At 40.2% G+C, this 15,130-nt stretch overlaps 1 protein-coding gene across 2 annotated transcripts in view; it reads left to right on the top strand.

Moving 5' to 3' along the window:
- LOC109636754 (DNA-binding protein RFX7-like) overlaps window positions 1-15,130 on the top strand; it is a 16,985-nt gene extending 1,855 nt beyond the window's left edge. Inside the window, exons 2-9 of one of the 2 annotated variants that reach the window (XM_069523637.1) lie at window positions 708-741; window positions 5,607-5,692; window positions 5,864-5,986; window positions 7,178-7,294; window positions 7,688-7,772; window positions 7,857-8,070; window positions 9,288-9,568; window positions 9,754-15,130. In XM_069523637.1, the coding sequence (XP_069379738.1) occupies window positions 708-741; window positions 5,607-5,692; window positions 5,864-5,986; window positions 7,178-7,294; window positions 7,688-7,772; window positions 7,857-8,070; window positions 9,288-9,568; window positions 9,754-12,981 (4,168 nt within the window). In that variant the 3' untranslated portion in view covers window positions 12,982-15,130. Of the gene's footprint in view, window positions 1-707; window positions 742-5,606; window positions 5,693-5,863; window positions 5,987-7,177; window positions 7,299-7,687; window positions 7,773-7,856; window positions 8,071-9,287; window positions 9,569-9,753 lie in introns of both variants that reach the window. The other variant, XM_069523633.1, reaches the window with a different exon arrangement.

Below are 15,130 nucleotides of genomic sequence, written 5' to 3'. Positions count from 1 at the left end.
GTCAACAACCTGACCCGTCTGCAGATTAGGAATTAGTCCTGGAGAAGTTATACATGTGTCTACTTCGACTCTTTGTCGTGTTGCACAGCTCTGAATCCACAAAGACTCATATAATGCTTGTTTGAGCTGAACTACTTTTGTTTTTCTTACTGTCAAAATACTGATTAAGTAAAGATCAGATAATTTACTTTTCCTTTTGCCTTTATTTATGTACTTTATTTACTCATTTCTATTTATTGTGGAATATATAGAGTAGGAATGAGTCTATGGATAATATCAGGATTCACAATGAAACATTTGATATCAATTTATATGTGTATATATGATTATGATATATGATTTAGTTTTTCTTGCTTTTCTTGGAATATTTTTTAACATATTATTGAGAAAACATGAATACAATTTCCATTCACAGTAATTTTGTAATATTATTCATTTGAGATAATCTATGGTGGAGCAACTGAAAATGAATGACTGAGTGATAAAAAAATCCTTCTGTCTGAGACAATGTTACCGCAGCACTCGTCTCCCTCTTTTTACATATGACAACATGTGTTCCCAATGGTGGATACATGACCTGAGAGATGCTGAAGGGAGGGTCGTCTCATACCAAACATTCCTTTGCTTTATAAATAAATACACTTTAGGCACAAGGGCTCATGTTACACCAGCTTCATACTAATTCATACTATGTCTGTATTTTGCAGCAAATCTGTTCAATCAAAAGTGGAAAACATTCTGGTGAGTATTTCTGACACGTTATTGATCTATGGATTGCATTTTTAATCAACCTTGATAAATCTAATCTGTTACGAGTAATAATGGTCAGGTTATTTGATTTTGTTGGTAATTCATTAGTGGTTATCATGTGTAGAGCTGAAATCGTATTGTTTTCTGATGTGTTGAAATATTTTCTTGCGTTATAAAAAAATTACAGCAAATGTGTTCACATCAGCTTTTAAGATCGACCTATAGAGGTCGCATCTGAGCGTAAACTGCACTGGGTCACATGGTTGTTGGAAGCGATGTCTCGGGACTCAATAAGGTCAATTATTAGTCTTTGTATTTAGATTTTTTAAATCATAGAGGTCATATCTGCAAAAATATCCACTAGCTTAGAGAAGTAATTGTTGTGTGTGAATAGAGCTCAATGTGAAGTGTGGGTGACGTGACCAGTGAGTTCACTGATGTGCATGAAAAAAACTTTGAATGGTGACAACAAGTGATTAAACTGTGTGAGCCAACTCATTAGATGGTCAAGTATGCCTGTAGTAGAACAGTGTCATGTTTGTCATCTCTATAAACAGAGTATGATTTGTAAATTTGACCCCCTATAGGTCAAAGGTAACATTGCAAAAGAAACATTTGTATAAATTTTAGTCAAGAGCCCCTTTAGCAAACCTAAGCGATCACAGTGTTTGTTAAAACCAACAAGAGGAAAATGTTGGACAGAAGAACAGCAGATATCGTAGAATACCATTGCTATTACCAGTACTTGTCTCAAAGTGATTTTAAGTCCTTTAATTACTTGTTTTAATAAAACATTATTTAAAAACCAAAATATATTTCAGTTATTATCATATATGGAAAAAACAACATATATTTAAAAACAAACTGTGACCAGGAAAGGTTTGGTATTTCTATGGTTTATTGGTATGTCTAATAATAATAATAATAATTATCTAAATCATTGGTGATTGATTTTCTTTCACTGTATTTGCCAGCACAGTTGGACCTCCCTTTGTTGTTCAACGACAATATTATAATTAATTTTTAGAATATAATGTGTGCAGCTCCAGAGAGTGAGACAGTCTGTACTGGTTAAAGTCTCATCAGAGCTGTAGCTTACATCTTGAATCTTATATATATTCATATAATTTCTTTGCTAGAATTATGATGAATTAAAATCAGTAAGTGTAGTGGAGATCAGTTGTAGATTGCATCTAACTTAAAAGAGTAATGGTATCATGTTTCAGATTTAAATAAATGAAACCTTTTAACCAAACCAAGGCTTATGGACATAAGCTGGGCCTTCTGTTGTCCTTATGTAGCTTAATATTTATATACATATATATCTAATGAATGATGTCATGTTGTTGTTAATATAGACTAGGTTATCTAGTCTTATCATGGTCATGCCTTTTAAAAAAAGAAAGTAAAAAAAGTTGTAACCTTGCACCCAGTGCTGTCTCCTATCATTCACCACTGCTGCTGATTCTCAGACAGGCTTCATTAGAATATATGTTATCCCATAATTATTAAATAAGGACTTCAAGGGCTGGGCAATAAAACATTATCAATAACTGTCACAATATAATAACAATTTAACAGAAGTCTTTAAACTTAAAATAAATAATAATTGATCGTGAGTATTATAGCTATCGACCGAGTAGGTTTTGTCTTACCAACAAAACCTCAAACTGTTTGAAAACAGCATAACATTTACACTTACAAAAATGTATCCTGATACATTGCATTTAATTGATATTTGCCGAGTAATGTTTGCCAATTAGAAAGAGTTTGTCTTCTGATCAGATGCACAACAAGCCTGGCAGACATAAGATAATGGAGCCGACATGTCATTACTGTTACATCCAGGAACTGGTTAGGACCCAAATACAGTAATACTTGAGGACAGATTAAACGAACATCAGTCAGTAGTCAAAATGTAAAGGCAAAGTAAAAAACAAAACAACAACTTGGTCATTAATACCTATGAAGAAATACTGGGAAAGACTGACACATAGACCAGGAACCTGACAAGACAAACTATGAGGTTGGGGAAACACAACAAGAAGTCCAACAAAAGATCCACAAAGAAATCTAACCATCCACAAAAAGCTCCAAAAACATCAGAAATCTAAAAAGGGTCCTCAAAGAGTCTAAATACAAATCACAAGTCGTTCAAAACTTTAACACAAGGCAGAATCAGGTTATATGGATTGACCCTGAGAAAATAAATATGTGCATTTAGTTTTGTTAAACAGCTTAGACTGTTGAAAAACTGTAGTAATGTTCTTTTAATATGAATACATACTTCAGTCACATGTGGACTGTCTTGGTAGAAGTTAAGTACAATCAGTTGAGTGTTTAATAAAAAAACGATTTTTGGTATCCCTCAAAACTTTCATCAAAGAATTGTGACCAAGATGTGTAATTAGAGGGAGGCTGGAAAATGAAGCCATCAGTGGACGTGTGGCACTCGTACCTCGGCCTTTTTCCCAGCTGACATTTTGACATGTGACAGTCGGCAAACCACAGGTGTAAATGATGAACCGAATGGTGGCTGGATTCCATTCAGCTGCTTCAGTTTCAGGCCGCGCTGAATCACTGTCGCACTGTCATGAATGACTTGTATTGAGCAGAGCGGATGTTAAGGTTGTCATGAGCAGCTGTGCTTTTCCTACTGTCACATGTCAAAATGTCTGCTGCTGTGAAAAAGGCCTCAGGCATATTGTGGGATATTCCCGACTTCTGTTTCCTGTTACTTATTAATCAACATACGTCCCATCAGCATATCTGTGAGAAGCTGAAACTGGCTCATTGTATCTTAAATGCAGATATATCAGTCTATAACGCTAGTTCTGAAGGAACATCTGAGCTACAACGAGGGAACAGATTATCACATCTGTCGTCACTTTAATGTCAAGAGTTGCTGTCTGCAAACATTTCCTTTCAAGGTAAAATGAGTCGAAGGGGGAATAGAGTTCACCGTGCAGGACTGATGACACGGTAACATTACAGTGACAGTCCAAGTCTTCAGAGCAGGAAGTGAGTCGCTCTGAAAAGGCCAAGGATGTCCTGTGAATGATGCACAACAAGGATTCAGTCCAGTTTTAATATGACTCGGGCTCATTTATGAGGTGTATGTGTATTTTACTTGTATTGCTCAGTGTCAGTGACCTGTGCTTCCCTCGTCAAAGATGTTAATGAGAACAGATGAGCAGGATAAAGTTTATTCTGAGAGGCCATTGAAAGGGGTGGACATGTCCTAGTGAAGGAATGTGTTGGCAGTGTGTGTGCATGTGTGCGTCTGTGCCTTCGCCGTGCAGCGAGCCATCCTGAGAGAAGGGCGGGCGGGTGGCAGGAGTTTCGATTTCACCTGACGGGCTCTGCAGAAGTCCGTCTGTCTCTGTATGTCTGTCTGCAGCTGTTTGTGCTCAATGTGTGCACATGTTTGTGTGTCTCAGTCTGTGCAGCTGTATGAATGCAGTATGAAAGTAAAACTCCTCAGTCCTTGACCCACTGCTTCACTGTGAGCAAGATGTTTCTGATTAAGTGCAGAGTTTGACTTATATAATGCCCACAAAGCAACGTCCTTGTCTCATCCAACCATCCCACCTTCTTCCAGCTGAGTCTTCTACGTGCTTTCTTTCAAACTATAGCTGAGATGACATGAGAGTCTTTTGTCTCTGTCTGTCCAATCTCAGCCTTCAAACTTTATTTATTCATTCTTATTTGTTCTTACTTAATTATGCAAATATTAGAAACAGGTGTCAATGCGTTGTTAAAACATTCTAAACACATCAATACAGCACATTTAGTTTACAGCGTCCATGCCTTCTTCTTCCACATTCTGACATGAAAGCACATGAACACATCAAAGTAGGAAAAACAACTTCAGGAAATGGGACCCGTGAATGTAAGAGTACCCCACCTATAACATTGTCATCTTTCTGGTTCCTTGTCAAAACCTGGTGCCCTCATTACCCACAATGCAACTTGAATACTAACAGTTCAGTTGAAGATTTGGGGATGTTATGTTATAGTATAGGCTGCAGTCGGCCTGCAGTACAGCTGAAGACCAGATCTCATAAGATCACTTCTTTCTAACTCCAAACCCACAGATAGTTTTCATGGTCAAACTTTATCAGATTATCAAACTGTAATCCTAGGATGTTCCTTGGATTACAGGCCTTCACTTTCACTGTCTTGCATCATCCTTGCACTTGCCTTCAGAGGTTTTGCCACAACACTGAAACACAAAAGCTCAGACCTCCAGATACAGATGCACTCATACTATACACTCAATGAAAACAGATCTCTACTCAGCTTTGGGATTTGTCTGCTGATCCTTGTGGAAATGGCACTTTAAATCTTCTTTGAGTCAATGCTGTAAAACAATAACATACTAAAACATTTAATGGGCACTATATTCACTGGGTTAGCTCACGCGGGTTAGGGCTCAGAAACACATACCATATGCTTTGTTAAGGTTGATAAAAAGTTTGTGGAGGTAAGGCTGATTTGTAGCAAGACTTCTCCGCAGATCAGCATCTAGAACCCCAGCATAGGACGAGAATGGTTCAGATCTCACAGGTTTTGATAGGAAAGATGTTTCTGTACCAAAATGTATTGACTTCTTCCTTGGGTCATGCCCCACCCCTCCACAAAATTGAATGGAAATCGGTTGAGTAGTAATTGTGTCATCCTGCTAACAAACAAACAAACAAACAAACAAACAAACAAACAAACCTTCTTGGCTGAGATAACTGTCCAATAATCACTCTAACTGTTGTGTGTGTTCTTCAGGTAAAACTACAGCAGAAAATAACTTTGGGCTGATGGAAGAAACATTAAAACTGTCTTATTTTGCTTTTTCACAGCAAGATGTCGAGAAGTTCTCAGACATTGAAAAACTCTACCTCTACCTTAAGTTGCCTTCTGGTCCGAGCAGCAGCACTGATAAAAGGTAAAGCTTCACCTGCTCTCTTAAAGGATTTATAGATAACTGGACTGTGCAATGTTTTTGAAACAAGAAAACACTTCATCATTAATTCTGGCACACAGTTTTTATTCTCTATATGATGTGAATAATATAGAACGGCACAATTGTTCATCAGTGATCCACATCTTTCCTCAGTGACCAGTGCGCCCTGTCATCAAGCCGCACTCAGCAGATGCATGCGTTCAACTGGATCCGCAATCACTTAGAGGAATACCCAGAAACATCTCTCCCCAAACAAGAAGTCTATGATGAATACAAGTAGGTTTTTCTTTTCTTTCATACACATATTTACAATGAATCCCTTCTTTTGACACTTCCATAATTAACCCATTTCAGGCTAGACTCAAAGTTTCCCATTAAAATAAAAAGCACAGTGAGGCTGAAAGGATGGGTTTATTTACTTAATACTCAAATTTAATATGAATAATTGATTTCGTTCCTCATCTGTGATGTTTCATCTCACAGCTCCTCATGGTCAAGTCTCTTTCTCCACTAAATCGCTGCCGGCTAAAGCATCAATATAAATAGACGCTGCAGGCATGAGAATCACAGCAGCATGTGCTGGTAATATTAGAATGGAAAGTCTGAGACAGTCATTGAAATGCTCTGACAGTGTTATGTAACTGTCTTTTTAACTCCACCAGAACAGAAATACAGTGGCCTCCAGAAATATTGGCGCCTTTAGGATTGACAGGTGAAAAGGCTTCAGAGAAACATAATGTGCTGCACTTGAAAACAATAAGAACAGTTTCTTTTGAATGAACTAACCACATTAGTCTATACGATCATTTTCAAGATTCATGACACCACCTAACTTTTTTTTAAGAGGGTTTTTTTTCAAAGTAAATTAGAAGAATTTGTATCATAAGAACTCAGAAGCTTATAGATTACAAAGACTCCAGTCTATACATACATCATCTTTATACATTCATTTATGTTTATCTATATAATAACATAATAGTGTGTCTGGTGCTGAGGGCACATTGGGTTTCTGGAGCTTTTTACTGATGAGAGAAGTGAGAGTGAAAACAAACAATGAGTAAAAGATGCTAAAACAGAATGATGTGCCAAGGAGACCTGCAGACGCAGGAGATCATTCTCTGAATGTTCATTTCATTTTATCCCTTGTTAAGAATAAAATAATAAAATAGAAGAAGTGATTTCTGGGGGAAAAAAATTACAGTTTCATCTGGGTGAAATTAATATAGTTTAAAAATGTGGTAACTGATCGGTAAATAGATTCACGTACTCACCGATGCCCGATCCAGCATTTTGAGCAGTATCAGAGCTGTATGGTTGCTGTATGGTTTTGGGAACATCTGTACTTGTACCATGACTTTGATTTATAATACAAGGTATTTTTGCTGTGGTTTGGTTGAACACTGACATATTTTACTTTGTTCTCTGCGTGTTCTTCTTCACCTTCATTCTGCCTGCCTTGTGTTTCAGGAGCTTCTGTGACAATCTCAATTACCACCCGCTGAGCGCTGCGGACTTTGGCAAAATGATGAAAAATGTCTTCCCAAACATGAAGGCGCGTCGACTTGGCATGAGAGGAAAATCAAAATATCCTTTGCTGGAATGGATTGTCCCAGTCTGGCCTCTGTCTCTGGTCACAGACCATCTGCTGTTGCAGTTCAGTTCATAAGCCCCTCTCTAAATATAGATGTGAAATGGAATAAAGTCCCCTCTCTGCCTCAGAAGCACAAGCATAATACAGAGACGCACAGGGAGTCACTGTGATCTTGACCTTCATGACTCATTCATGATTTATTTATTTTGCCTGATTCAGTGTCAAACTTTACTTTTATGACCTTTAATCTATCAGAACTGCTTGATTATTATATGATAATTTTCACAAGTGTTACATATACCAATCATTTACGATATTATCCTGTATATTGGTAGCATATCTAAATGTTCTGGAATCACATGTTTTTCATCTTAACACCAGTTCACATATTGCTATAGTGGATTGAGGAAGAGACCCTTTGTTCACATGCCATCGTTACCCACTCTGGATCTCCATAAAACACCAGAAGGAGTAAGAACATTTGCATCCTTCCTATTAATATTTAAGAATCATCTTAAGTTTCTTTGTAAATAACATCTTATCTAATGTGTGTAGCTGCAGTGTGATATCCTGGAGTCACCAGGTCAGCTCAGCAGCATCAAGGAGGAGGTGCGGTTTGCAGCCTGTGACCTGGTGTGTGAGTGGGCCCAGAAGGTGCTGAAACGCCAGTTTGATGCCGTGGAGGATCTGGCTCGCTTCCTCATCGACAGCCACTACATCAGCAACAAGTCTCTGGCAGCTCTCACCATTGTGACGGGCACAGCCACAGGTAACACTCAGGTTCTCCTGCTGGCCTCAGGTTCTGCGTGTTAAAACTGTAGTTGGTAATGACATCTAGTGGCAACTGTCTGTCACTGCAGTTACTGACTTCAAATGTTGATTCAGGCTTCTTGTGAACAACCTTTGCAGGGAAGTTCCATACCATCAAAAATCAAGTACTTAAATAAGTAATAACACATACAATTTTATACTCATATTCATATTGTATACCATACCTGCCTGTACACTTATAACAGTCTATATCTCCTTATTTGATTAAATTGGATATACTTTATTCATCCCACAACGGGGAAATTTACTTATTACAGCAGCAGAAAGAAAGTGTAGTATTCACTACAGAAATTAAAGTTGAAAAGGCAAAAACACAAAAAACAGACAGAAATATCTGTAACCTACACAATAAACAAGAAAACAATCAACCTGCAAACAGACAATGTGCAAAAAAGTACTGAGGATAAAAAAGTGGCATGATATAAATAATACACAATAATGTGATATAGATATGATTGTTTAAAATAAATATACAATAATGGAATAAGAATACTTGTTGCAAAGACGAAATACAGAAAATCTAATGAACAGTGAAGTGCCAGAAAAAACTTGCAGAGGTTACTTAGTTTCAACTTAACTTAACTATCCAAGAGATGGAACCTAAAACTAACTTAAAATGAGTTAACCAACTGAAGAGACTCAAAAAACGCAAATTTTGTGATTCAAGCTATATACACACATTATTTATATATATAATAATATATATTATTTATTATAACAACTGGTGTCTCAGATGCACGACTTTGTGACAAGGATGAAATGTCAAACATCTTTTAACTCAAAACTGGTCACTACACACATAGACACAGGTCAAAGGTCACAGGCAAACAGAGCAGAGGATCAGGCAGAGGACTGATAGCAGAATAAACAATCCCCTAGAAAAAAAGGGGGAAAAGGCTGTAACACTAGACCCTAGGAAACAAAGACGACATGCTGAGCACAGTGACTAAATACACTAAAGGATGAGACACATGTTTTACATATTATGGCAGACGAGACAATCACGACAGTGTGAAACACATAAGGGCAGGAAGTGAGATCTGGAGGGGAGGTTAGTGACGTCAAACAAAAACCAAGAAACACAACTTTTTGGTGGAATTATTCAGATCATTTACTAAGTAAAAGTACCAATGTCCTCCTGTTTTATTTCTCCAGAGGTTAAGACTCCACAGTCTGTGTCAGCTTTCATCCCCACTGCTGAGGCTCACTCCTTCCAGCCTCACGGGACGAACCTGTCGTCGCCTTCTGTCGATGCGAAGCAACAGCTCCAGAGGAAGATCCAGAGAAAACAGCAGGAACAGAAGCTGCACTCTCCTTCACCCGGAGAGGGACAAACCAGGAGGGCAGATGACAGTGTGCCTTCCGGTAGCCCCCCACCTCCATCACCTCAGCCAACCATAGGCATTGTGGTCGCTGCTGTCCCCAGCCCCATCACGGTGAGAAAACAGGAGGCTTGAATGATGAATTTGTAAATATGAGTACAGTCTGACTGGTGCAAAACAAAAAGATTACTGTTAACTGTTACACATTCATTACCTTCACTTGTAGGTAATAAGAGATAAATAAATAAACTAAGATAATTCTGTTCTACCACTTTCTGATGGAGCTTCTTTCTCTTCAGGTGCAGAGAAGCAGGCAGCTGATGTCGCCTAGTCCGGTGGGAACAGTGGAGAGCAAAGTGCTGCCGTTTAACTTCCAAATGGTGACGCAGCCGATGAAACAGAGCCCAAAGACCCTGCAAAATATTCTGCCCAATCCAGCTGGAGAACGCACGGCTCGGCAGCGCTACGCTCAAATCCTGCCAAAACCTTTGGCCACGACCCCTATCACTTTGCACTCGCCCTCCGCCATGATCATTGCCAACAGCCCAATTAAAACTGTGATGACCACGTGTCATGTCAGCCCCGTCAGTTTGGTCAAGATGACGACCATATCATTGGCACCCAACAGCGGCAACACCACCACGACCCTCACAAACGCAACTCTGCGATCAGCATCTGCAGGAATCAGCACTTTTGCAGTTGCAGAAGACATCAGCTATAATGAAACCACGAGGAGTGCTTCTGCTGTCCCACTTCTGGCCCCGGTGGCCTGGCCAGGGCAGACAGCTGCCGCTCACTGCATCGATGTTGAAATGGAAGTGGAAGCGATACATCAAAACAGCCAAATGCAAAATCCTAGCAGTCTCATTTTAACTCAAGGGGCAATGGCAAATAGAAGTGGAGGGGCTGTACAGAGGGCCGCCAGTGTGCCCATTCCTCAGACGAAAGGCTTCCTGGTTCTGGATGAAACATCTATTAATAAATGCAATGGAAATTCCTCCTCGTGCACTTACGCTACAGCAGAAGTCGAAAGCAGCAATAGTAGCGCCAACAATACAAGCATTTTGCGCTCAACTCCCTCCCCTCAGAATACCAGCACTGTTTCGATACTGAACACCAGCAGAGCACCTTCATGTGGGGGGAGCTGTGGGGTGACACCAACAAAAGAAAGTTTCCTGTCCACTAAAAGCCTCAGGAAACGCTCAAGCCTCAGCCCAGAACTTTCCCCAGTCAAAAGGATTTTTATGCCCCAACAGCCTGTAGGGGGCGTTGCTGCTCTTGGATATGGCATCAGAAAGCCGGTCAGTTATGTCTCCAGGCTGGGAGCTCCGACTCGACCCGAAAGTGCACCAGCCACCAGGGAGGTGGAAGTGAAAATGAACTCTGTCTCGGCCACTCAAGTCCATTCACTCTGCACTTCCTCTTTCAGACCAAGTGGCTTTTACTCTGTTGCCAAAACACAGAGCACAATTCAGAGGAAAAACACCTCCACTGTTTTGGAAAATAGCAGCTCAGTCAGTCACGCATTAACACAGCAACAGCAGGGGCACACAGTGGCTAATATGCACGTCATACCTAATAACCAAAGCCTCCAGCAGCACTCAGGTGATGGGAGGATCTCAAACCCCACCACAGGAATCCTGGAAGGAGCTCAACAGCAGAGCTACACTCAGTCCAACCCTACTACCGAAACCTTAGAGTTTTTGAGTCAAACATCATCCAATCATCTCCCCATGCAGACAGATATGGACTACTTTAACTTCGATGATGATGTGACTCAGGACAGCATCGTGGAGGAGCTGGTGCAGATGGAGGAGCAGATGAAACTCAACAGCCTGCGTGGGTTTGGGGTCACAATGCAAGGCAAGCAGTCGGTGATGCCGGACAACGTTATGTCAGCTAATCAGACGATGACTGCTTTCTATCACGGTGCCAACAACAGTGGCAACCTAATCCATACTCCAACCCCGACACCCACTCCCACACCGACGTCAGAGATGATGGGAACAGCTCAAGGCTTCAGTGGTGAGAGTCCCTGCTCCCGCATGGCCTCCACAACCCCGGTGGACAGTGCGCTGGGAAGCAGTCGTCACACCCCACTCGGTACGCCACACTCCAGCTGCAGCAGCACTGTGCCGCCCAGTCCAGTGGAGTGCAGGAACCCGTTTGCATTTACACCCATCAACTCCAGCATCACTGGTTTCCATGACTGCAGCACTATCTCCAGCAGCCCTGTCAAGCCCATGCAGAGGCCGATGGCCACTCACCCAGACAAGACCAGGCTGGAGTGGATGAATAACAGTTACAACAGCAGCAGTGAGAGTGTAAACAAGTCAAACAGTGGAATGAGAATCCTCCCTGGTTATCAAGGCCTGATAGATGACCATTTTCAAAAACCTCACGCCTTTGCTGTCCCTCATGCACGGTACCACGACAGCAGCTTCGGCCGCTTGACTCCCATCTCACCTGTGCAGCAGCAGGTAACTAACATGGCCAACATGACCAAGCAGGAGGGTTTTGCTGTACCTGCCCCACTGGATAATAAAACCAGCAACGTAACCGCTACAAATTTTCGGTGTCGCAGCGTGAGCCCTGCGGTGCATCAGAGGAACTTCTGTGGAAACACAGGAAACAGCGCCCATCCCAATGTCCTTCGTTCAGTGGCGTCTCCCTTTAACTCTCCTGTTGCGCCCGAGATGTTGAACATCTTCGCAAACAGCCAGACTAATCTTGGGGTGAGCAGCATGGCCCAGCGGAGCCGTTCTGTGCCGCTCAACATCATGATGCAAACTGAGGTCCGTCCCACAGCAGGCCAACAATGCAACAACAAAAACATCGGCAATGTCCTTCTGAGCAAGCTGGACAGTGACCACGACGATGCTCTGCGGGGTCTGGGCATCAGCCATTTATCCTCCAGCTACACTGCGCGCATGAACCTCACTCAGATCCTGGAGTCTGACCCCAGCCTCTCCTGTGCTGAAAACCAGCTCAGCATGATGACCTCTGACGCTACCTGCAAGCTACAGAGGCCCGATTACCTCATTGAAAACACCATTAATGAACCAATGCATTTCTCTACAAATAAGAGCCGAGTACAATCAGCCTCTGGAGAGCATCAGCAGGCCCAGATGATGTTAACTCTGAACCAACAGCAGCAGCGAGAAGAACTGCAGCAGCATCAGCAGCTAGATTTCAGCAGCACTGTCAAAGACCTCCTGACAGACCATAGCCTGGCTGCCGGCAGTCAGCTCGTCGAACAGGTGTCAGAGCTGACTACAGGGGGAGCAGACTTCCCATGTGAAATCAGAATGACGTCAGAGTTCTCCAGTAGCATCAACGACCTCAATGCATTGGATCCAAACCTCCTATTTGACCCCAACCAGCAGCAAGGGCAATATCAAAACGCTGCTCCAGAGGAGTTGGTGAATGATCCACTGTTTCAACACATCACCAGCGACACGGCTCATTCGAGTGGACTTGACTGGCTGGAAAGCAAAGATCAAACAACTGTTGGATTGATGGGTTGAGATCTGAACTTTTTAAACATCTTATCAGTCATTTTAACTTGTGGTTGCTGTTTGTTTTTAATTGGTTTCAGGCACCCCTTAAATGCAACAATGGACACAGTGAGGTTTGTCCAGATTAAGTGCCAGGCTGAAGTGCAGAGATGCTGCAACACACTGATTTAAATGCAAATCACTTCCCTCAATCAGAGAACATCACCTTACACTGAGGTTCCTGAACACACCTAATCCTGTTTTATTATGTTGTGTTTGAGGTTTCACTAAAGAGTAAGTGATTAAATCAACATAACTGAACCATGAATTATGCAAGAAATATGGACATTGATAATAGTGATAATATTAGTCTTTTACAACAATATTTCTTTATTTGAAGGCATTACAGCATCTAATTCCTCTGAGTAGCTGAGAAAAATGGAAGCATCAAAAGCCGTTGAAAAAGATACAAACAACCAGACATGTTCAAAATATACAAACACTTAATAGAAATATAATTTAGTGACAAAAATGCAACCAAATGCATCCATGTAAATCCATTAAGTATATTCTTATGATCAGTCATCACCAATTACTAATATTATGCTAAAGAGTTTGCTTATAGCTTCTAACAGAATCATTTTATCATATCCTCATTTTATTAAGATGTGTGGATATTTTTTTTTTATTATCACAGATTTTGAGCCTTGTCAGAATTAGACTAAGTTTTACTTGATGTCAATAATAATAACAATTGGCCTCTGTATGCACATTGCTTTATTAATATGTCATATTTTGCAAAGAAATTGTGGTTTGATGAAGATATTTATAAAGCTCTAATGAATCCCTTTACTTTATATACAAATCTTTTGATAATTGTTTTATATAGATATATCAGCAATACACTTTATGCAAAAAAAAAAAGATTAATGTCAAAGAAAAACAAAGGTTGTCAAGTGTGGAAATATTAAGGAAAGCCTCTGTCTTCCAATCAGGTCCTAAAAAATGATTTTAATTATGGATCTTTATACATTGCGTGTGTATGGTATTGTTGAGATGGATTATGTCATATCTTCAACATATAGAGAACGATGAGGGCTCAACCACTCGGAGAAAGGGAAACCACGTACCTAAGAATTCACCTAAAGCCCTTGAGTGAGGGTTCCTGCACTTTGAAAGTATGAATCGTGTATAAAAATAACAATCATTGGAATTTAAAAATGAAATAATAGATACGTTTTTTTAGAACTCAACTTATTCACACAGTGTGCCAATAACTATTTGAAAAAGTAGGTTAAAACAAGAATATACAAGGTAAAGAAACTTAAAAAAATAAAAAACCTAACTCATCTACTGCACTGACAATCTGCAATACTTGAGATTCTTTAGAAAAATGCACGGTGTTTGGTTTGGATGAATATTTTCACTGCCTGGAGCAGAACAGCCACTTCCACTGATGAAGAGTCGTGTCTGAAGAAGGGATGCAACCAGCAATTTAAAGGTGCTTCTGAGGGTTTTTGGATCCTGAGCCTTAAGTCCATCCATACCAAAGACTACCTTTCAAATAAAACCTGCAATAACATGCACTAACATCTCTGGTGTCTGTTACAAAGTGAAAGATTGGGGGTATTTGCAGCACTGGAAAAAAAAACATTTGTTTCTAAAGCCATGAGGATTTCTTCGTTTACTATTATTAATGCTTTTCTACGGCAAAAAACACTAATTAATTCATGAATTGTTTCTCTGTGTGTTAGCTTTAGGTCCCTGAGTGTACACTGTTGGTCACACTAACTTTATTGTTGTGCAGATTGTCAGTGAGGCCTGTTTGTCTTTGTGGTTATTTATCCACAACGTGTTGTTTGTACAGAAGGTGTAACCTTTCAAACCATATAATCCTGTGTATCCACAATAATCTGACTTGCACCGTTTTGTAGCAGACAGTATGTTTTAAGTGTCGTTGCATATTACCACCCAAATACAGCGCTTATTTTGTCAACATGATTTGCTCAGTATATGAGGGTGAATAATGAATACAATTAGATACGATTTTTTTTATCCTCAAGATTCAGCTTGTTCTCTAAAGCATTTTAGAACTGGATTTTTTTTTTGCAGGGATTTATCCCAGTAAAGATTTGCACATGGATTTAAAATATAAAATAATTACATGGCTTAATATTAA

This window comes from Paralichthys olivaceus, chromosome 1 (assembly GCF_024713975.1).
Source record: "Paralichthys olivaceus isolate ysfri-2021 chromosome 1, ASM2471397v2, whole genome shotgun sequence".
NCBI classification, from domain to species: domain Eukaryota; kingdom Metazoa; phylum Chordata; class Actinopteri; order Pleuronectiformes; family Paralichthyidae; genus Paralichthys; species Paralichthys olivaceus.
Note: the sequence above shows the minus strand (reverse complement) of the source record. Positions and strands in the feature narration are given on the sequence as shown.